The following is a 23,709-nucleotide window of genomic DNA, read 5'->3' on the forward strand; positions in this document are numbered from 1 at the left end:
TTATTATAGATCCATGTTTTATGTCCATTTTTTTCTGTAGCTCTCTGCTCCAGCACAGACTGTATTCCCCACCCACTCCTCCTACTGGTCAGCCTGTGTCACGCTCTGAGTGAGTGACAGGTGAGTTAACCAATCATAGTCAAATAGTTAAGTTGGCGTTACTTGTACTGTATATACCACATGGAGCTGCAAGAGATGCTGGCTGCAGATGCTAGGGCTAAAGCTAAGGCCAATGCTAGGTTAAGGCTAAAGCTAAAGCTAGCATGGCAGCCGTGGTGGTGCATGTGGATCTATGCACTGACCGGGTGTTACGTTTGGACAATGTAACTCATCAGAGCCGTCTGCACAATCCTTTTCTGCAAAACACAAAACCAACGGAAAGAACAGGACAAGAGTGGGACAATGACACAGACACACAAATACACAAATGCAGGCTACAGCTAAACAAAACATACACAAAACAACAACACAACAGGGAAATGAGCAAAAGACAGGCACGCAAGATACAGCAGAGGTTTCCAACTGTCAGTGATAGAAAAACGCTTACTAAAACACTTTGTAGCATATGTCATCAACATTCTCTGGGGGGTGAAGCTACCTGGAGGCACTGCTCTGTCTGAAGCTCTGTTACTCAAGTCAGACTTCAATCTGAGCTTTTTTAAACTACAACATGTGAGCTGATTTGTACAGTTTGTCAAATAACATTACAGTAAAATTTTTTAAACCAAGGGTGGAAAGTAACAAATTACATTTACTCAGGTTACTGTAACTGAGTAGTTTTTATGAGTAATATGACATATTTTAAGTAGCTGAAATAGGTATTTTACTTTTACTCAAGGACATTTTGACCCATGTGTTTTACTTCATTACACTGGAACCCACCCTCGTTACTGAGTGAAATCAGATTGACAGGGAAAAAAATGAAATGCGAAGAAAAACAAAACAAACAAACCCAATATGCCGGAAATGAAAGAAAATTGCACAAAATTGCACTATAGAATGTACAGTTATTGTCCAGAACTGTCAGTCTGTCGTGGATGATGCTGGTGCCACAGAGCCACAAATCGAGGTCGTCATGCGTTCTTTCATTTTTTATATAGCAGTCAGTGTGCAATATGTGCCACATTTTCGTTTTGCATACTTTGATTTTGGTTTAATTTTCTTTCTTTTTTATTATAGTGTTGTGAGTTGGACCATATAATTCAGAATTTGTTAAATGTGTTATGCGGTTAAAGTTCTAAGTTCTATACAGTTCTATAAAAAAAAAGGAGCTCAGTGTTGGTAAGTGTTAGTAAGCTCACTTGTCTTTAAAATGTACTAAGTTTGCACTGAACAAAGTTTGTCTGTATCACCTAAAACAGTGATTCTTAACCATATGGTCGGGATCCAAAGTAGGGCCACGACCACCTCCTTGGGGGCCCCATAATCAGTACAATAGACGCATCAAGAATCTCAGACTTCCGGTCATTGTGCAATGCATACTGGGAAGGATTTTCCAAAAAAGTGATCATCAAACCGGCATTTTTGTTTTCCCAGTGGGATGCATCTATTGACAAAGCCGATCTTTTCTGGTCTTTTGAACCACATCACTTTTGTTTCTGGTTCTGATATTGTCATATTTTAGTTCTGGGATTCGTACATCGTTAATTGTGTGGTTGTTGGATCCTAACAACGGAAAACGGCTCAAGAAATTTGTTTGCGAACTCCATAAATGCAAAAGGGAATCAGATGTGTGTGACTGCAATCCTCTGTTCAAACTGTTTCCCTTCCCAACGGAATTGAAAAATAGTGAAAAATGAAGGCGATGGGCAGGATTAATCCACAGGAAGGACAAAAAAGGAAACCTTTGACTGCCTAAATCATCCTGAGTTTGCAGTGAACATTTTGTATGTGGAGCAACAACAAAGCAAAATCCCGATCCCTCGGGATCCCTCCCTTGTTCTTCTGTTCTTGTTCTCCCTTGTTCTTGTTCTTGTTCTTTGTGAATCCCAAAACTAAAATATGACAATATCAGAACCAGAAACAAAAGCGATATGGTTCCAAAGACTAGAAAAGATCAACTTTGTCAATAAACGCATCCCACTGGGAAAACAAACATGGTGGTTTGATGCTCACTTTTTCGGAAAATCCTTCCCAGTGTGGATTGCGCAATGACCGGAAGTCCGAAATTCTTGATGCGTCTATATAATGCACTTAATATGAGATAGGGCCCCAGGTTACTTGGTTCAGAAAAAGCCGGGCCCCAAGATTGAAAAGGTTAAGAAACCCTGACCTAAAAGTTGATTAAAAGAACTTGTGCTGGATTAGATTTATGATTCATCCTTTTTTACATCAAATAACTGAAAGTATAGTAAAGCTTTTACTCAAATTATTATTTTTTTTACTTTTACTCAAGTAGATTTTTAGATGGTTATTTTTACTTTTACTTGAGTGGGAATTAAGAAAAGTAATGATACTTTTACTTAATTGCAATTTTTCACCTCTGTGTTTGCTAATGTATGCATTGTTTCACCATGATAACTGCTGAACATTCTACCATAGACATGCATGTGGAACCCCCCAGCATGATCACATTTGTTGTCCATACATTCTGGTGTCCAATATTTGATATACTGTGGTCCAATACTCAGATGGAGGGAAGACATACTGTAATAGGAGCAGGTACTGACAAAAAGAATAAGCTCTAGAGGTCGGATTAAGTCCACTGTGTGCTGTCTGCATCCAATTATAAAGTGTTTTATTGTCCATAAATCAGGAAGTGCGGGTTTGCATGCTAAGTGTTTCTAGCGTTACCATCAAAGGCAAAAGTCCGCTCTGGTCTCTGAGAGTGGTGAAAAACTCTGGCAAGCTCAGTCGTTCAGTTTTATTTGCGTCCTGTATTAATCTATAAAAGGAAATCGTGTTTTGTTTTGTCTCAATTAGCATCTAACTATATTTTATTGTAAGACCAAGGTTGTTGAAGAGAATCCAGCTTTTCTCATGTCCTCTATACATGATCCACTCTGAAGTCTATTAAAAGAGCTGTTTATGTCTTCATGCCGCACCACTTTAACCTTGGCAATGAGACTGATAAATATGTAAATTCTCACCTTGAACACAAACCCTTCATGTGATACACCACACAAGGCTGAGACACTGCTGCTCACTCAAAACTAATTCCATATTTTTGTCTTATAGTGGAATTTCTGATATCGGCATTGGTCCAATTTTGAAAATGTTGGCAATATTTGACACCAGTGGGCTCTATTCACACTTACGTCACAAAACCGAAAGACGTTTGGAAACATGCGGATGAGTCATGAGCTTTCTGTAAGGACGAGGTCGTGGATACAAGCGGCCAAAATGAGTTTCCTCTGCAGGGTGGCTGGGCACGCCCTTAGAGATAGGGTGAGGAGCTCAGTCACACGGGACGAGCTCAGAGTAGAGCCACTGCTCCTCCACGTCAAGAGGAGCAGTTGAGGTGGCTCATGCATCTGTTCCAGATGCCTCCTGGGCAGGAGGTGTTCCGGGCATGTCCCACCAAAAGGAGGCCCCGGGGAAGACCCAGGACACAATGACAGGACTATGTCTCTCGGCTGGCCTGGGAATGCCTTGAGGTCCCCCTGAAGGAGATGGAGGAAGTGTCCAGTGAAGGAAGTCTGGGATTTTCTGCTTAGACTCATGTCCCCGCGACCCAGCCCAGGATAAGCGGAAGAAAATGGATGGATGAATGACAACTTCTGGCAGGTTCTGTTTGTGGTAGTAAGAGAAAAGGCCCATTTTTTTCATCTAGATGTCTTTGTTTTCTTTCTTTTTTCCTTTTCTAAATTGCCTGTTCATTTGTGTAGTATAATTTCTCTAACTTAATATTAAAAGATGTCATTGTAGTGTTCCGTTATGTTCAGCAGATCAACAGTTAAGACCAGCTGCCTGTAAGTGACATTGAAGATGTGACTGGAAAGCTTTGGCAGGTTGTGAAGACTCTGCTGCTGAACCCAGAGTTTTCACACATGCCCAGCGTCGGGAACTACACCGTAAGTCGTTATCCGCATGTTTCCAAGTGTCTTCCAGTCACCGTGAAGAGCCTATAGATGCACTGCTCCATTCTGTATGCGCCCATGTAAGTGAAGTCTTGTTTATTTAGCAGTACTGGTCAGGAAAACTTGACTTTTTTGGTATGATTTTTACAGATGAAGTCCCCCAGAGCTGCTGTTTAAGTCAGGCCCTCCACCTGAGTACTGAGCGTCATCAAGATCATCTGAAGCCAAATGTGTAGCAGATGGTAACCTCCACAGCGTGACGAAAAAGAGAAGAGGAAGAAGAGGAGGAAGAGGAGAGGAGGGGGGTTTGAAGCGGGACTAAACACCTAAACTCTGCCCACAAACACTTTTCAAATGGAGCTGCTAAACTGGGCAGAACCTGGAGGACTAAAGAGGAATATAAGGAGGAGGAGGGTGGTATTTGGAGGTATAAAGAACAGTCTTTTGTTTTGTTTGTTTGTTTGAGTTTTTGACCTTGTTTGCGTTAAAATTGCCCAAAAAAGAAGCACTAAGAAGAGATGATAATGCTATTAAAACACCATGTACACAGTTTAGTAGTGAAGAAAGCAGATTTAGTGTTTAGTTCCACTTTAAACTGAACACAGGAAAAATACTGCAGTAAAACACACGAGCACTGACCATTGTCACACCTCCAGTTGATGTTGATGCAGCGGCCATTGTTACAGGTGAACTGGGTCAGGGGGAAGCAGGTGGGGTACGCTGAAATCACAACTCAAAATGTTACATATTTTCAGAAGATTTGCACTGGAAAATCAAGCTTTTATTGTCAGAGGATTTGAATCTCAGTATGATGACCTCCGTTTCATTTTGGGCTATACAAAATAAAATTTAATTCATTAATATGAAAAAAAAAAGAGTTAAAGATTTGTTAAAAACATTGAAAAAAATGTATGTGGTTTCAACTAAAGCTTCAGTACACTCTCATACATATTTGTAGGCTTATAATAATTACTCAAGTGAAATAAATGAACTGAACAATGAAAGAGTATTTAAAAGTATAGTAATATAAATAGTATAACAGTATAAATGTACACAGTCAAATACAAACATACTACAAGAAGGCAAGTCACTCATGTGGACTATATAACTTTTTGGTGGAGGTCAACCACCTGCTTGTCTCCATGAAGTATGACAGTGTGACATTAAACTTATTTCCATGAAGGCAGGCTGGTGACATAAATAGATCACATTACAGGCCTGATCTGTGGAGTGGCGACCACTCACCTATAATTTAATGAATGTAAGATGGATGGGTTTAATGACACACTGTGGGATGTTCTAGACCAAGCAAAAGCATCTCTATGGAGACAAGCTGGTGACGAACCTTGAAAAGTTACATAATGCACAATTTAAGTTTACCGGCAATGGTGAGTCCTGCACAGGTCCATTTCTGGAGACCCGCACTCAAGCAGTACAGCACCGCACCCGCCCGTTAACCCGTGATTATATCAAAGTTAAAACCACACCCGCCCAGAACAGTTAATATTCCTCTCGTTACCCACCCGTGCCCGTGATAAATCACACACAGATTAAAAGCATTCTAACTGAAGCATCTATCAGGATAAAGAATTGAAAAGTTACGACTTCAAGAATTACAATCACAAAATGAAATGAAACGGTTACACTTCCTTCAGTACGAATACGAATTCACAGACGCGAGTCGACTGTCAAAAATATATCATCACTTCACAGGCTTTATTTACTGAGCAGAAGAAACACTGATCAAGATGCTGGACTTTTGCACCGCACACGCCATGGACTGAACCAGGACTAAACCAGGACTAACCTAGGACTAACCTAGGACTGAACCAGGAGGACTAAACCAGAACTGAACCAGGACTCACGGTCGGGATGGGCAATGAGGTGCGCCCATGTAGAATGTCGGGTGACCGCTGGTGAAAGCACTGGTGCAGAACTCTGCGCCCAATGGAGGTAAATGCTTTGCTGACACCCTGCTCCACAGGCTTGAGGTTCTCCCTCTCTCTTGAGTCCAAGATTAGTCCTGATGTAATCCTGGTTTAGTCCTGATTTAGTCCTTACCTACCCGTGTGTAATTACTACCCACATACCTGCCCATAAAATTATAGAACGTTAAAACCTGCCCGTTTCAGCAACTATTTGCCCGTACCCTGTGCAGGACTCTGGTTTAAAGTAAGGAAAAAACAGAAATGTAATACAATTTAGAAGGTACTGGTCATTTTAAAAGGCAATACATAACAAAGTGTTGAACTAATACTGTATCAAATATTTGCTTATAAAGTAAAGTTTTGAGAAAAAGATGTAACCCACCACAAGAGGCCGGCTCGTCCGATCGGTCTCCACAGTCATCGTCCAGGTCACAGGTCCAGGAGATGGGGATACAGCGCCCACTGGCACACGAGTACTGGTTTGGAGGACAAGTACGAGCTGGAAGTGCAAAGATCTCATGAAGGAATAATAATCATTTCAAATTCGTGATATTATTTATGTGTAATCATCTTCTGTACTGGATTTACCACATAAACTAAGATAGCTTATATATGCATTGATTTATACCAGATGCCCTAACTAATAAAACTATGAGCCTTGTGGGTTAAGCACTCCCATCTTCACAGACATCTTTAATACCTCCCTGGAGTCAGGCCATGTCCCGGCCTGTTTCAAGTCATCCATCATCGTTCCTGTCCCTAAGAAGGTTCAGATCACTGCCTAAAGCACCCATATTAAACAACTATTGACTCTTGTGAGCTTTGAACCATGTTATAATGTCATTATCTCCTCAAAAACATAACCGGACTTATGTTTTTTTGTTTTTTTTTCATACATGCTTGAGTAACCCTTTATTAATAGTTTGTCTATATTTTACATTTTATTACCTTTTAGCTTTAGCGGTAGAGACTGGTAATCCAAATATTCAAATGTGTTTAATGTTTGAGAGAAGAATGTGTGTGAATGAAACAAAACACAGCTAAGGGTATGTTTTGATAAGAAAACAACATTTATCATATTTTTTGGACTATAAGTGGTGCTTTTTTCATGGTTTGGGTGTTTCCTGTGACTTATATATTAAAATATTCACAGTGAAACGTTTAGAGGCTCTAGTCTTGTGTGTGAGTATCTGCTGCTCCTGTTCCTCCTGTACCACTGTCACTTCACTCTACTGCACATGTCTCCTGCAGAAAGAGCCTCTGTTCTGTCTGTATCATGTCAGTCGATCGCACCATTACTTCTGCACCACTGAATCAATTTAACATTTAAACAAACTTATAAAGACGACTGAGAAGACTGACTCTGATTTTAAGAAATAAATTTCACCCAAAAAGTGTGACTAATAGTCTGGTGTAACTTATATACGTTTTTTTCTTTTTCATTATGCTTTTTTTAACTAGTGCGACTTATACTCCAGAGAGACTTACAGTCTGAAAAATAAGGTAAACATGGATCAGAAAATGTCGTAATATGGGTCCTTTAATGACTACAGTCTGTGGCTCTGACATCTGCGCTAAGAAGACTTTTCAATGTATGGTTCTTGTCCCATCTCAAGTCCATCCCGTCCCCCTCAAGATGTGTGACAGGCTATAGCGCCCCCAGCTGGTGAACAGGCAGCATAAAGGCAGAGCGTACCGGAGCAGGTGGTGTTGGACTCGTCTTCGTCGTTGCCACAGTCATTGTCTCCGTCACAGAGCCAGCGCAGAGGGATGCACCTGTTATTCTGACACTTGAACCTGTCTGTGGGGCAGGTGTGCTGGTCTGAGACATGAGAGAGAGAAGAGAGGAAGAGGAGAGAAGAGAGGGAATAGAGGACATTTAGAGGGCAATAATAACAAGAACCAAAAAAGAACAGTTTTTACGAGAATTTTTACTATGCCACAAATGTGCAACGTTAGTGTCTTTTTTTTGTAATAGACTAGAATAGAATAATAAAAATATCATACATAAATACATAAAAATGTAAAAATGAATAGAATAGTATATTTAGAATTTTCCATGTTACACTTATTGTAGTGGTAATACAAATCTGGTGTTTGGGAAAATGTGGAGCTTTTATTTCTGTGTTCAGTAAGGTTGATAATGCAGATCTAGTATTACAACTATACTCTTAATATGTCTCAGGTCACCTTTTCTCTTCTCTTGTTTTGTGTTACAGTATTGTGAAGCGTCTTTGAGTAACAATTATAGTAACAAGCGCCATATAAAACACATGTATTATTATAATATACTATAGGAAAACTTCTAGTAGTAATTGCTCAGTCTGCAACAACAGTAGACCACAAAGGAAAAGTGTTAGAAGGTGGAAGGTGAATTAACTTTGCAAAATAGTGCTACAAGTGGAATATTTTGTTGCTGATACTAGAGCAAAAAAAATACTCAGGTAAAAGTATCACATGAACGATCTACTGAAGTAAAAAAGTATTACCTTTTTCAAAAATGCACTTAAAGCGTAAAAAGTAGGGGTGGGACATTAATACGATAATTACAATTAATTCATTACAAATAAAATAACGCATTCAAAATATGAACACATTTTATCGCAATTTGCATGGCAAACAACACGGAACGTTTGTCACAGCACCATGTTGACGCCAATTATACTGAAGCGCACAGTTCCGACTACAACAACAATGGAGCATGAAAGCTGCTGGACTGTACATTTCTATTCAAAAAAAGTATTGACAAAGGCGTCGTTTATTGCAAACTGTGCAGAAAAGAATTTGCAGATCACAGAAGCAGCTCAACCCTACGAGACCATTTAAATGAAAACATGTAACAGAAACTGCTGGAGCTGTTGGCGGGAGCAGTTCTGGTCCAAGTACAAACAAGAGACTACAAACTTGAACAAATGACGGGCTTCAGGAAGAAAATGAGCAAGTAAAATATTGTTATTAATTACAAAGCCTGTAATGAATTAGATTATTTGTTTTAATCAAGTCCCACCCCCAGTAAAAGTAAAAGTATTTCACATAGATTCGGAGATCTATTGAAACTTAAAGTGAATTGTTTTTTCCAGCTGTTTTTATTATTATCTTTTTTTTGCTTAAAGGTGCACTGTGTAACTTTTTTGTTCGGGATCCATCGCCTACTTGTTTCTACGGAGATGTCATTGTTCCATAATACGACATTAAACAGATCAACCTCATATTTATTGAATTACAGGTGGTTTTATAGCTCAAAAATACAAACAGACATTCTGACTGTGAGCAGGGTTGCCTCTCCACAGATCTGACCTGTAACTTGGTCTGGTTTGGTCTCCATGAAGATAGAAAGGTTTAATGCCACACTGTGAAGCATTCCAGACCAAGCAATAACAACTCCATGGAGAAAAGCATTTGACGAACCCTCCACCAGAAAAGTTGCACAATGCACCTTGAAACTATGAAAAATTAAAAAAAATAACCCTCCCTCAGCCTTTTCAGAAGCTCTCAAACTATATTAAAAAATACTTTAACTTTTCAATTCAAAAAATCTACTTAAAAATGCATCGTGTCACTTTTCCCGTGGCGGGCCCATCAAACACTTTTCTCCATGGAGATGATATTGCTTTGTCCAGAATGTTTCACAGTATGGCATTAAATCCTTTCTATCTTCATGAAGACCAAACCAGACCAAGTTACAGGTCAGATCTGTGGAGAGACGACCGCGCTCACAGTCAGAATTCCTTTTTTTCTACGTATTTTTAAACTATAAAAACACCTGTAACTGAATAAATGTAAGGTAGAACTGTTTAATGTCACACTGTGGAACATTCCAGGCAGAACAATGACATCTCCACAGAAACAAGAAGATGACAGACCCACAACCAAAACGTCACATAGTGCATCTTTAAGTAAAGTACAGATACCTGCAAATACAGTCCTTCACGACTTTCACTTGGTTACGTTCCACCATTGATATTGTGTAAATAAATAATCATGGATAAAACTCACGGCAGAGCTCGGGGGCCTCGTCGCTGTTGTCCAGACAGTCATTGTCCCCATCGCACTTCCATCGCTCCTGGATACAGCGGTTGTTCTTGCAGGCGAACTCCCCGGGCTGGCACTGAGGAGGGGGGATGTACGACGGGTTGGCTGGGGACACAAATCACATTACTGTTTACTAAAGATGGTACAAGATCTCATGCTGCAAGATCTCAAGAGACAAAATTGCCACAAGATAGTGCACACAGGAGAAAAATTATCTTGTGAGATTGGACAAAAAATGGTTACTGGGTTGTCTTACAGTTCCAAAAAGCAGTAGCTTATTTTTCGAACTACAAGATGCACTTAAAATCCTTTAATTTTCTCAAAAACCGTCTTAATTTTATGCATTCATTCTGATTGTGCTTACTGACCTTGAACTGATTTTATGCGTAACACAGCGCTCAAAAATCTGTCAAAATGCTTTAGTATGACACACTGCTTGATGGATTGTTGGAGCATTACAGCGGGGAGGCCCAGGTATTGTGGATGCCCAGGCTAAGGGATCAGCCTCAACTGTCTTCCCGAGGGTTCACGAAGACTGGAATCATCACCGAACAGCTAAGCAACAGCGATGAAACCAACTTGGATAATGACAAAAGGAATCCGGGCTCGATGCCGAAATCACCCAACTGTTAAAGTCAGACACGGAAGATGAAGAATCTGATAGATTTGTGGAAGAGGAAATGAACTGAGTGTACTGTTTTGTATTTTATGTGTTACAGCTGAACAATGTTGAGAGTTTTTGTGAATGAGTTGAATAAAGTTTGACTCATCTGACTGTTTTGTTTCACTTAATGCTCCTTATAACCTGGTGCCCCTTATGTATGAAAATAGACGAGAGACATTATTGATTAGGGCTGTGCAAAAATATTGACATATCGATATATTGTATTGTTTAATGTGATGATACAGTATCAATATCGTAGACTGCTGTATCGATATATCACCAAGAGTATTTTGGGGTATATTTTCACTAATTATTTTGTTACAGCGCTTAAAATGTGCAAAACTAAACACAGTTGGGACCACTGTTGGGAGTAACGTGTTATAGAAGTAATGAATTACTGTAATACATTGCTTTTTGCTGTAACACAGTAATGTTATGGCATTAGAGGGAAAAAAAATAGTAATATTTTACTCAGTACAAATGTCAGTAACACGCATCACAATGCTTTTTTAACCTGGATTGAAGTGGTGGGTTTTTCTTCATACAAATTTGCTAAAATCACCGAAATATCAGCAGCGGGGAAACGCCAGAGATGTGCCCGTGTAGTTCTAGCCCAGGTTTAGTCCTGGTTTAGACCTGGCTTAGTCCTGGTTCATTTCTGGTTTAGTCCTGGTTTAGTCCTTGTTTAGACCTGGTTTAGACCTGGGAAGGAAGGAATCTTTTTTTATGCAACACATTTGACATTTTCACTGTTTTGATGATTAAAATGGGCATTTTTCAGATGAACTTTCCGCAAGAAGTAGTTTAACAAACACTTTTAGTATCAGAGTCATGATTTAGCTTTTCTTTTTTAATTAACCATATCGAATCGATTTGAAATCGACCCTAACCCTAATTCGAAAGTGTACTGTATCGAGATATGTATCGTATCGTGGCCTGTGTATCGTGTATTGTGTATTTATCGTATCGGCAACTTCTTAATGATACCCAGCCCTATTATTGATATTGCGCCTTATAATCCAGTGTGCTTTATAGTCTGAAAAACACGGTACTAGAATGGAAACAAAAATATGAAATAAAATTAATAAAAAAGAAATTGTGGGGAATCTGAATCATTAAATTTATATAGAAGAAATTATGTTAAAATCTCTTCTTGTCTCGTTCTCGTGGACCCAGTCTCGTATCTTGAAGATCTAGAATATTTAAAGGGCCCATGTTAAGCTATTTTCTGATCTAGAGTATGCTCTAATGTTGTTTCCTCATCACAAACAGACCTGGAGTTGTGTTTTGTTTCACTCACACACGTTTAAGACACAAACCCTGCAGATTTAGTTCTTCTCTGAAACAGAAAACACTCTGTTCCACCTTGCGCTATCACGGGAAGTGCTCCACTGTGTTTTTAAACTCCATACACCTTCACTAGAAATGTCAATCTCTACTAAACAAACGTAAAAGGTTGCTTGAAATCTACAGCTTCGTGACATGACAAGGTAGAACTGAACATTTAAAGCTTTGGAGCTGTAAACAGACTAATAATAAAGGGTTACTCAGACCTGTGTGAGTGAAATAAAACACAACTCCAGGTTTGTTTTTGAGGAGGTAACAACATTCTAACATAATAAAAGCTCACAGGAGTCAATTTTGTGTAATAATTAAAAAAAAGAATATATGGCTGGTGAATGAATGAGTAAAGTGGTTCTGAGCATACATACTTGACTGTATTTTTGTCTTGCTAAAAACAAAAACAAAATGTGTAAGATGTAGTCTTCCCGCCTGGACAAACTGAAGTAGGTCTGGCAGAGAAGACGTGACAGAATGGGTTTAAAATGTTCCAGGAGTCACAGTCACCGCCCTGAGTCATCTTCACCGAGAGCCCGAGAATTAACAACAACACAGTGCAACAGAGCTGAGCCGGAGAAATGAACACGGCAGAGGAGAAGGGAGGGCAGAGGGCAGAGGACAGAGGACAGAGGACAGAGGACACAGGGGGAGGCCACTGTAGCAGATCTAGACTTTATTTAAAATGGTCTCACACTTCCGGACAAACTTGGGACTGAATATGGACTAAAGGAATTAAACCTAAATGACTCGAAGACAGGGCCAAACCGGGATGTGTTTGGAAAGTGGGAGGAGTCAGGAAGTATGTAGGCCGTCTCGTTGATAATAACCACTGTCCACTTTTGTTTTTGCTTTAGTGAGAGCTTTAAGATTAGTCTACTTATTGTTTTCAGAAGCTGGTAAAGTAGTGTTTCAGTATTTTGCACCCACAACCTGGAATCATTACAAACTACACGATGTGAAAATGAGATCTATTTGTTTGTAACATTTTTAAAGCCCGCAAATTCTTCTGATGTGATGTCTAAATATGTGTCGATGTTTTGGCTTTTCCCCTTGAAAAAGAGAAAATGTGTGACAAGCTTTTCACATAAAAATATCTTGCCAGTTTGGTGCAATAATGGAGATGGTGGAAAAGGGACTGAATATCAAGTTGTGCTGACAAATCCCCGCTGTTTAGGTTCAAGTAGACTTTATTGCCCAGGAACGGAAATGTGTCCTCTGCATTTGACCCATGCTTCAATACCACAGGGGCGCCTCGTCAAAAGCAGGTCTTGGTCAGGGCACAGCGTTTCAGGTTCACACAGCTAAAACCTGGAACAGTTTTCCTGAAGATGTGAGACAGGCCTCTACTTTGACGCTGTTTAAATCCAGGCTCAAAACAGTTCTGTTTCGCTGTGCATATGACTGAAAGGTTTTCATTCCGCACTCTTCTCTCTAATTTATCTTCTCTCTAATTTATGTCTCTTTTTTAAAATTTTTATCTTTATGATTATTTATGTTTTGATTTGTTTTTATTGTGATTTTAATGTATTTCTTATTCTGTAAAGCACTTTGAATTACTTTGTGTACGAATTGTGCTATACAAACAAACTTGCCTTGCCGCTTTCAGCTGGAAGATTCTATTGTGCATGTTGTGGGTTATTGAGGAAAACAGGTAGCCAGGCTGGCGCCACCTGGTCCCTCCACTCAATTTCATTTCTCTCCAGCAACTAGGTCAGGAATCAGAATACACTAGACCAGGCAGGTCCAAACTATGGCGCGGGGGTCAAATGCGGCCCTCAGACACATTTTTCTTGGCCCTCAGGCTTCCAGGTGAATTGGCCCAAATTTTCTTGCATCAATTAAAACATAATTTTTTGCTGCAAGTTTTTGAAAATCTACCTTGATAAAGCTAATATTTAATATTTTGTGTGTAGTTTAAGGATTTTTTGAATGAAGACTGATGGCTCATGCTAACATGTTAAACATGCACATATTTCAATTATTCCCTGTACTGAGCACCAGTCTATGGTCCTCGATCGGCCCTCTGCTTCGTCTGTGTTTAGATATGTAAAAAAGTTTGGACACCCCTGCACTAGACAGTTCGCAAAAACCCCAGAAGTGCAAGTTCGAGCACCAACCAATCAGCGAAGAGCCCTATATTCTGTGTTGTCAACAATTTTCGAGATCGAGGATTTAAAGCCGGAATAAAGAGAATGTTTGGTGAATTTCATCAAGGGGTAAGACGTTATTGCCCTTCTTCCTACAGGATTTGGGAAAAGCAGTCGTTTTTGATGGGCTTGGAGGCTTAAGAGCGCGCCCTATGATGCGGAAAATACGGTAAATACAAAAAAAAAAACCTGCATACCGTCAAGCGAACGAATTCTAAGACTGCAATGAATTAGGCTAGAAAACAGGTGTAAAGAACTGAAATCATTCAAGCGCTGGAAGAACATGCATATGCACACCAAGTCTGGGATAAGAACCAGGGACATTTTTGTTATGAGGTGAGAATTTTAATCACCCAGCTACTGTGAAATTGAGAAACAAGTTGTAAGATGAATAGAGTGGTTCTGGTGAAAGAATATGAGTGAAGATGTGTGTTCTTTTTGAAGTCGGTTAGGGTCTTATTATCTCTGATGCTCGTTACAGCTGGTCCCTCCTTAGAGTAAACAGCAGAGGGCAGAGTTCAAGGTGAAAGTTAATAGAGGATTCTCAGCTGGAGGAGGTCTGATGGTAAAAGTCAGGCATGCGCTGGGTGTGACGCCAATGAGAGAGAGGACTTGTTTTGGTCTACTTTAAAAGAACAGTGGATTAGCCTACGCAACTTAAAATGTGCAAAACTAGACACAGTTGGGACCAGTGTTGGGAGTAATGTGTTATAAAAGTGATGAATTACTGTAATGCGTTACTTTTTGCTGTAAAGCAGTAATGTTACAGCATTACAGGGGAAAAAAACTGTAATATTTTACTTGGTACAAATGTCAGTAATGCGCGTCACAATGCTTTTTTAAACCTGTTTTTCTTCATACAAATTTGCTAAAATCACCTCGATATCAGCAGTGATGAAACGCCAAAGACGCCGTGTAGTTCTAGTCCAAGATTAGTCCTGGTTTGGTCCTGGTTTATTCCTGGTTTAGTCCTGGTTTAGTCCTGGTTTAGTCCTTGTTTAGACCTGGTTTAGACCTGGGTCAGTTCTGGTTTAGACCGGGTTGAGTCCTGGTTCAGTTCCGGTTTAGTCCTGGTTTGGTCCTGGTTTAGTCCTGGTTCAGTTCTGGTTTAGTCCTGGTTTGGTCCTGGTTTAGTCCTGGTTCAGTCCGGGTTCAGCTCTGGTTCAGTTTTGGTTTAGTTCTGGTTTAGTCCTTGTTTAGACCTGGTTTAGACCTGGGTCAGTTCTGGTTTAGACCGGGTTTAGTCCTGGTTCAGTCCTCCTGGTTCAGTTCTGGTTTAGTCCTGGTTTAGTCCTGGTCCAGTCCTGGTTTAGTCCTGGTTCTGTCCGGGTTCAGCTCTGGTTCAGTTCTGGTTTAGTTCTGGTTCAGTCCATATACGGCGCAAAAATTCTGCATCTTCGCAGTTATTTTGGTGAGAGTCACTTAAAAGTGCTGCAATAGTCATGCAATGTCTTACATTTTAAATGCAGTAATATTGTAATGTAACAAATTACTTTGAAATGACAGTAATAAGTCATAAATAACACATTACAGTTTTAAAGTAACTTGCCCAGCAGTGGTTGAGACTAGGAGCTGTTTTTCTTCAATATGTAGTTTATTGGATTTATTGGACTGGGGTCTACAAAATGTGAATGGAAATGAAAGGTGTGATACAGACGTTTTGTGGTGAAAAGTGACAAAAACATGGATAAAACAGATAAAACAGTACCTCTGCAGCTGGTGTTGTCGGTGGGGTCCAGGACCTGGTCTTCTGCACAGGCGCAGCTCCTCCCCTCAGGTGTGGCCAGACATAAGCTACTGCAGCCGCCATTGTTCACTCGACACGCGTTTGACCCTAACACAGAAACACACAGTCACAGAGTGATTCATACGTGGAGCTATTCAGCAGTAACATGTACAGAGGAGTCAATCGTCCATTATGTGTGTATAAACCTATCTGCTGCTGAACAGTGGAAAAGAAATACTGTCCAGACCCGAATTTAAACTAGGAGACTTCTAGGGATAAACCAGTGCAGAAGGAAACTAAATTCCATCAGCTGGAAGTTTTATTTTTGAGTGAAAATGTTTACAAGCTACTCATTTAAGTCACGTCCTCGAGTTACAGAGGCTCAGTGGTTCGAGGACTCATCTAACAACACAAAAATCAGATGATCGATTCTTGCTCAGATTAAGTTCTGCTGATGTCTCCTTACGCAAGACATTTCCCTACACTACAAAAAATAAAATCTAGCCAAGTTAAGATGACTTGAATTAAGAACGTTTTATCATGATTTGAGTAAATTTGACTTGACAAGTAAAATGATCTGCCAAAAACTTTTTGTCCTTAAAATATGAAAATACATCTTGCTGCACTTAAGATAAGAGAAACAACAACTCTTTGCCCAGAAAATAAGAAACAAAATCGAATATTGCTTTAATTAAGAGAAACACACTTACTCCACTGGTAGGTAATTTTACTGTCAAGTTTAATCGACTCACATAAAGTAAAGTGTTCTTAATTTAAGTCACTTTCACTTACCTAGATATTGCTTTGGCAGTGTAGTATAAACATTGTGTGTGTGAGATAAATAATATAGTTAAAAAGTTCACTTTATATCATTCAGAAGTTGGCCATACGATACACACCTTGATACACAGGCCACGATACGATATATATCTCGATACAGTGAACTTTCGATTTGACACGATTCAGTGTTATATATTTGTTACGCGCGGGCACACTGATTTGGGCCATCAGTTGTTTTTGTTTCCTTTTTGTAGTAAGTTTTGTAATTGTTGTGAATTGGTGTCTTTTTTTTGTGTAACTTTTTTATGGTTTATTGTTGCGTGCCTTTGTGGAGCCAATAAAAACGTCTGTCTGTCCGTGGCGTGCTCTCTCACTGCTCCGCTCCTCTGTTCTGTGCGCCCTGCTCCGCCTAGCCCCACTCACCTTGCGAGCTCCAGACTCTGTGTGCCCTGAGGGTGGCCTCACCCCTGTCAGCCAGGTGCAGGGTGGGCTGCCATGTAGCTTTTGTTAGCCATTAGCCTTTTGTTTTGACCCGGTCGGACCGGCTGTCCCGTTTTCACTTTTCGTTTGGGTTTAGGTTTTTTGGGTTTTTGTCTTTAGTTACAGGTGCTGGCACCGGCTTCTACGGCCCTGTACGGGGTTGGCCCGGTGTCGCACCTTTTTGTTCTGTTTGGCCGGCTCATCAGGTTTATCTTTATGGATACAGCAGCCCACGATATCGATACTGTATCATCACATTAAACAATATGATTATATTATTATATTTCAATATTTTTGCACATCCCTACCTACACTGAAACTAACACATCTAGATTTTTACAGTCTGGAGGATGTGCTGTTAGTTAAGTCCATTGAGCGTGAGTTAGACCTGTCACCTAAGCCCGCTTGTGCAGAATGGTTCCTGCGTGGGTTCAACACTACTCTGAGTGAGATGGCCCATTAACCCAACACCCAACCCAACCCAGTGCATGACTCATATCTGTGCTTCTGTTGCTTTGTGCAGGGACAGAGTGGAGCACCTTGTTGTTGCTGGGCATCGTACATCCGGATCTCAAAGATGGGTGGTCTCTCATTGCGCAGCAGGGTGGCGGTGCCCGTGGTGGTGTCCAGTTTGAAGATGCTGCCGCTACGATACTCATTCCAAAATAAAAAGTGTTTATAGTGACACAGGCCGAAGGCGTGGTTCAGCTCCTGACCCTCGTACACAGTCTGCAAGAAGAACACGACAGACAAAACTATTTAAGGAGCATGTTATGATCACTGTTGGGCAAGTGACTTCAAAACTGTAATGTGTTATTTATGACTTGTAACTGTCATTTCAGAGTAATTTGTTACATTATAATATTACTGTATTTATAATGTAAGACATTACACAACTACTGCAGTACTTTAAGTTACTCTCACCAAAATAACTGTGTGAAGATGCAGAACTTTTGTGCCGTATATGGACTGAACCAGGACTAAACCAGGACTGAACCAGGATTGAACTAGGAAACCAGGGCTGAACCAGGACTAAACCAGGACTGAACCAGGACTAAACCAGGCCTAAACCAGGACTGAACCAGGACTGAACCAGGATTGACCCAGGACTGAACCAGGACTAAACCAGGACTGAACCAGGACTGAACCAGGATTGACCCAGGACTGAACCAGGACTAAATCAGGACTGAACCAGAGCTGAACCGAGGACTGAACCAGGATTAAACCAGGACTGAACCGAGGACTAAACCAGGCCTGAACCAGGACTAACCCAGGTCTAAACCAGGACCAAACCAGGACTAATCTTGGACTAGGACTTGGAATCTAAAAGAAAAACTCACCACTTCAATCCAGGTTAAAAATGCAAATTTTTTGTACCGAGTCAAATATTATAATTTTTTCCCTGTAATGCCACATTATTGCGTTACAGCAAAAAGCAACACATTACAGTAATTTGTTTCTTTTGTAATGTGTTACTCCCAACACTAGTTATGATTCTCTGTACCATTCTTAATCAATCATAGCAACTATAGTAACATTATTTAACCAGGGGCATATTGTGTAAAGTCAACTTATATGAGCGTTTAACCAAGTTCAATCATCATTAACTTAAACTTGCAATGAGTCATGTACTGTGTGCATGTATGTCCGTCACCTGCTTGCTGTTTCTATGAATATGTCATTGCTGTGCCTGAAATATTCCACAGTATGACATTAAACCAATCTACCTAACATTTATTAGATTACAGATGGTTTTATGTCTCACAAATACCTTGAAAAACAGACGTTCTGAATGTGATCTGACCTGTAACTTGGTCTGGTCTCCATGAAGATTGAAAGGTTTAATGCCATACTGTGAAACATTCCAGAAAAAGCAATAACACTTCCACCAAAAAAGTTACACAATGCAGCTTTAGGTAACACTGTATTGTCTGTAGTGTAGTGCTCTGAAAATGTCAATGTTCCCCTGCCTCCTGTCTCTACCCTCTTACTCACTTTCTGTTATTAAATGTCTGCAGTTTTCAACAGGAAGTCAATGCACCTACAGCAGGGGTTTATGTTTCATAGGCATCTAACTGTACCCAAAGGTTCACCCTCTTTCTATTTGCAGCCGCTATTGAGCGCACTTGAATATACACTGCATCAACTACATTTTAAATAAATTTTAAAACTGTACATATATAGGCCGCACTTGAATAAAAGCCGCAGGTGTCCAAGTCTCAAGAATGTTTTCAAGTTCAGGCGTCTGCTTTTATCGCCTCTGAAAGCTTTTGTCATCTTTTTACATTGAGTCAGTTCGTCAGTTCGCCAAAATCTCACCATCGACTCACTGATGTCGAGCTCAAGTGCAGCAGCCTTTCCTTCTTCTACAGCCACATCTTTTTTTTTTTATTAACTTAAAAGCTGCATCATCTCTATTTCTTTATGTGTTTTCCATGAGGAGGGTGTGTGTATGAAACAAAATAACAAACTAGAATCTTCCTCGGCGCATCACCCCCATCTCTCCCCCCACTCTAATGCGCAAGTCTCCTGCAGAAAGAGCCTCTGTCCTGTCTGTATCATGTCAGTGTCTTGTAGGATTTCAGCAGATTTCAGATTCTCTCGGGAGCGGGGCTAGTTCTATCAATCAGGTATGAGAGGATGTGCAGCTACTGAAATTTGAGACGCTTCTTCTCGTCATTTACACACACGGGTAAGACGTATCCCCCTCACTAATGTTCATTTAGCATCAGAACTTAAACTGTTTGAGTGCACTGATAATATCACGAGCTAGTGTAGCAACTTCATGTGAACTCTAGATCCTTGTGTAACCTCACAGACAGCGATGTTTTCTGCACTCAGACATTCCAAACCATAGACCGTATATATGAATGGACAATGTGCCAAACAAAGAATCCATCCAAATATTGGTTGCATCGTTTTGTTAGCTACAGGGTTCAAAGTGTGAGAAAAAGTAGTGGCTTATAGTCCGGAAATTACAGTAACTCTCTGGCATTTTTGTTTTGTAAAGGAGCTCACCGGAGGAAAAATGTTGGAGACCCCTGACCTACAGTGTATATACATTGTAAAATGATGATCTGTGTATGTTATACTTCAATATTACACACTTAAATAGAACATATGTCAACTTTGAAAACAATGTCTGACTATTACAATGTTTGATCTCAATTATTGCTTCACGTTTTGGAAAAAGATTGATTAAAATAAACATTTTGTTAGTCAAGTCATTTATATAATCCTCAGTAATAAAAGTATGCACAAACTAGACTAATAATCTTGTTTCAGTTGATTCTTGAGTAGGAATGTAACAATAACCGAAATATTGTGATATCGTGTTGTCCAAAATCTCACAATAATATCGTGGATCATCACAATATATCGAATTACAAGTCTCTTTGCTTAAATTAAAAGTTATGGTGCAGCAATTGCTAAAAAACAGTGGGAACTACATAGACCATGATCCTTTGCTCTGTTTCAGTGCAGACTATGTGAAGAAATAACTTTTTAAGCACTTTTAAATGTTAGTGTTAATTCTTGTCAAGGAATTTTAAGAGGAAAAAGTAGCGTATTCTCAGTTTTGTAAATATGGTTTTGGATTTAGATCTCGTTACATCCCTGTTCTTTGGATGATCTTTATTTCAGTTGATTTAAAAATAGCATACGCAGTAGAATAAGACATAAAATGATCAAATGAATGCTAACTTGGCTTCCTCTCTGTGCATAGAACAGAGTAAACACTAATAAACTAAAACATGTCTTTGCACTGCGGAGGACCACCCACTGAGGCCTGTAATGAGCTCAGTCTCTGCTGGTTAAACCCTGTCAAAACAATCTCGCTCACTCCAGCGACAACTTCTGTTTTCAGACCAGACGTTCAACTCTTCACTGCAAAAACACCAAGAAAAACGACTGAGGAAAATAACAAAAAAACTGATTATTTATCTGTTTGTTCACTGGACCGATTTGGATCTTAATTATCTCAATTTAGATTGGATTTCAAGAACATTTATCTGTCAGATGAGTGGAGAATTCTACTGTATGAAATAAATGATTACAGACATGATTTTTTTTCTGATAAAGCTTGTTCTTTAACCCAATGGCTCTCAAACTTTTCACACCAAGTATTGTCAGTAAAAGTGTTGGCTTTCTGAGGACCACAAGCTCTAAACCAAGTCTATAACAGGACTATTCCAGGTCTAATCTAGGGCTAAACCAGGTCTAAAAGTGGACTACATCATTTCCATTGTAGTTCTAAGTAGGGCCAGTCTGATATGGATTTTTTAAAACAGGATTTGGAGGCACCCAGAGCCGATATAAAAGCCGATATATTTAGTAATGTAAAAATTCAATATAAATCTTCAGTTAATTATAAAACTTAGGTTTGGTTCAATTGCATTTAAAATTGGGTTTGTTTAGGTGACATTTATTGTTATTCTGCCTCTTTACAGTCATATTTAAAGACAGGAGGTCGGCCTAATGGCAGTTTTTCATCACATTCTAATCTGTAAACAAAGTAAATAAATTACCGCTAAAAGCCTTAAGTGGTAAATGTGTGCGCCGCTGTCATTAATTATGCGTAAATGGAGATCATTTACAGCTCTATTCACAGCTCATTTACATATCAATACAGGCCCAAACACATACATACAGCCACTATAGTCACTTTACACTAGGCCAGTGTCAGAGAAAACAGGCTGTAATGTGTGGGGGCTACAGCAGCTAAACATTAAGAAAGAACCAAAAGTAGCTTCAAAACCAACACATTTAAAACACTCAGCGCTCACACAGACACCTCAAGTGTTCACTAATAAGTGTCCTTTTAATTCTGACTCAGAAAGATTGTCCGTAAAAAGAAAATAATCCAGCATGTTGACAGCAGCTGCAGGTGTAAACAAGCGCAGGTGAGTGACATGAGTCTGGGGGTGTGTTCAGGGGCAGTAAGGCGACATAGACAAATTATTCAGCAGATAAATACTGATGTGGCGCCACATATTAGGACATTTATCTGTCTGTATATTGGATTAAATGGACATAATAGAAAAGTCTACACTTTATAAGGAGGTATAACCTGCCCATGTGGACTACTGGCCCAGATCAGTAAGATTTAGGCCAATAGTCGATATGTTTCCAAGTGCCCATATCGGCTCATAATATCGCCAACCGATATATATCATTCGGGCCCTAGTCCTAAAGAAGAAATATCCAAATCAGGATTTTAAAAAATGATCAAATTAACTCTAAATGAGGCAAACCCAAAAACTGAGTAGCTGTCCAAGTACCACCTGATGGATCTTGAATACCACCATGTACCATGTTTGAGAAATACTGTTCTATACTTCTACACTGGGTATCTGATTTTCTAAAGAAAGTACACATTTAAATCCATCCTAGTGCTTGCAAACCCTTTGGCACATTGCTAGTATTAACATACATTCATTTCTGATGGCTCACACACTTTGTTGCTCCTATGACCTCTTGTATAAAGCTGAGATTTTATTCTGACTTGTACATATACATTTATAGAATTATGCCTTATTGACACCTGTTTCTTGCTCTATTTTTGCTACTTATTTTGAATTTATTATCACCATTTATTTACTCTTTGTTATTATATTATATTGCTATGTGTGAGCTACTGTGTCCAAATAATTTCTCTTGTGGACCAATAAAGTTTGTCTAAGGCAATGTTCAGACTGCAGGGTTTAATGCACAATTCTGATTTTTTTTTTTGTGAAATCAGATTTTTTTGCGAGGTCGTTCACATTTCTAATTAATTATGAATTGTATGTGATCTCCAGTACCGAATTTTAAATGCCCCCAAAGTGTCCCTCATGCAGCAGTTTTAAAGTTGCTGTTGCACTGGAGCCAGAACATGTACAGCTTATTTGTTTAAAGGAGGAGATTGAGAAGGAGAAGGACGAGGTTTTGTGGCCATTTCTGTGTTTTGTTTTGTGGGGCAGTGGCAGCAACGTCCGTAGAAAGGAACGTGTGAGGGCAGAGTCGCAGCCAAGAGTGATATATGTTGACTGATATGTGCTTTGCTGCTTCACTGACACGTAGTTCGAGAAGAACGTTTGTATACATTTGTGTGCACCTACTTGTATCACTTGTTGATGATGTGTAGGTGGGATGAATATGACCTGGCCATTCAGACTGAAGTCGCATGTCAAACGATCAGTCACATATCCAAGTGGTCTGTGTCACATTTGAAAAAGTCAGATCTGTGTGGTTCAGACTGTCATTAATAGATCAGCTACAGGAGCATAGAGGAGAAAAAATCACTTCAGGCTGCAGTCTGAACATAACCTAAGTCTAAAAACACCGAAACAAAGTGAACCACCCTTGCACAGCCAATCTCATCCCAAAGTTTAATACAGTGGCTCACAGGGCTGTTTCTGACAAGTTCGTAATAGGCACAGCAGCACATTTAAAAGTGCATTGTGTAACTTTTCTGCTATGGGGCTTGACTGCATGTGGATGTTATTGTTTCTTCTTGAAATGTTCTACAGCATGACATTTCATTTAACCATCTCCGTGGAGACAAGCAGTCACATCACCAGGCCAAGTTACAGGCCGGATGAGTAGAGAAGTG

General features: G+C 39.7%; 1 protein-coding gene across 1 annotated transcript in view; it reads right to left on the reverse strand.

The window, feature by feature from the left end:
• The window catches only part of LOC110171260 (low-density lipoprotein receptor-related protein 1-like), a 363,394-nt gene that overhangs the window by 160,239 nt on the left and 179,446 nt on the right, over positions 1 to 23,709 (reverse strand). Inside the window, exons 14-19 of the mRNA XM_055160387.1 lie at positions 17,657 to 17,846; positions 15,840 to 15,965; positions 9,944 to 10,084; positions 7,644 to 7,769; positions 6,330 to 6,446; positions 4,659 to 4,739 (exon numbers count right to left, since the gene is read on the reverse strand). Coding sequence (XP_055016362.1) covers positions 4,659 to 4,739; positions 6,330 to 6,446; positions 7,644 to 7,769; positions 9,944 to 10,084; positions 15,840 to 15,965; positions 17,657 to 17,846 — 781 coding nt within the window. The remainder of the gene's footprint in view (positions 1 to 4,658; positions 4,740 to 6,329; positions 6,447 to 7,643; positions 7,770 to 9,943; positions 10,085 to 15,839; positions 15,966 to 17,656; positions 17,847 to 23,709) is intronic.

This window comes from Boleophthalmus pectinirostris, unplaced genomic scaffold (assembly GCF_026225935.1).
Source record: "Boleophthalmus pectinirostris isolate CB_2022bp ecotype Guang Dong unplaced genomic scaffold, ASM2622593v1 HiC_scaffold_3, whole genome shotgun sequence".
Taxonomy (NCBI): domain Eukaryota; kingdom Metazoa; phylum Chordata; class Actinopteri; order Gobiiformes; family Gobiidae; genus Boleophthalmus; species Boleophthalmus pectinirostris.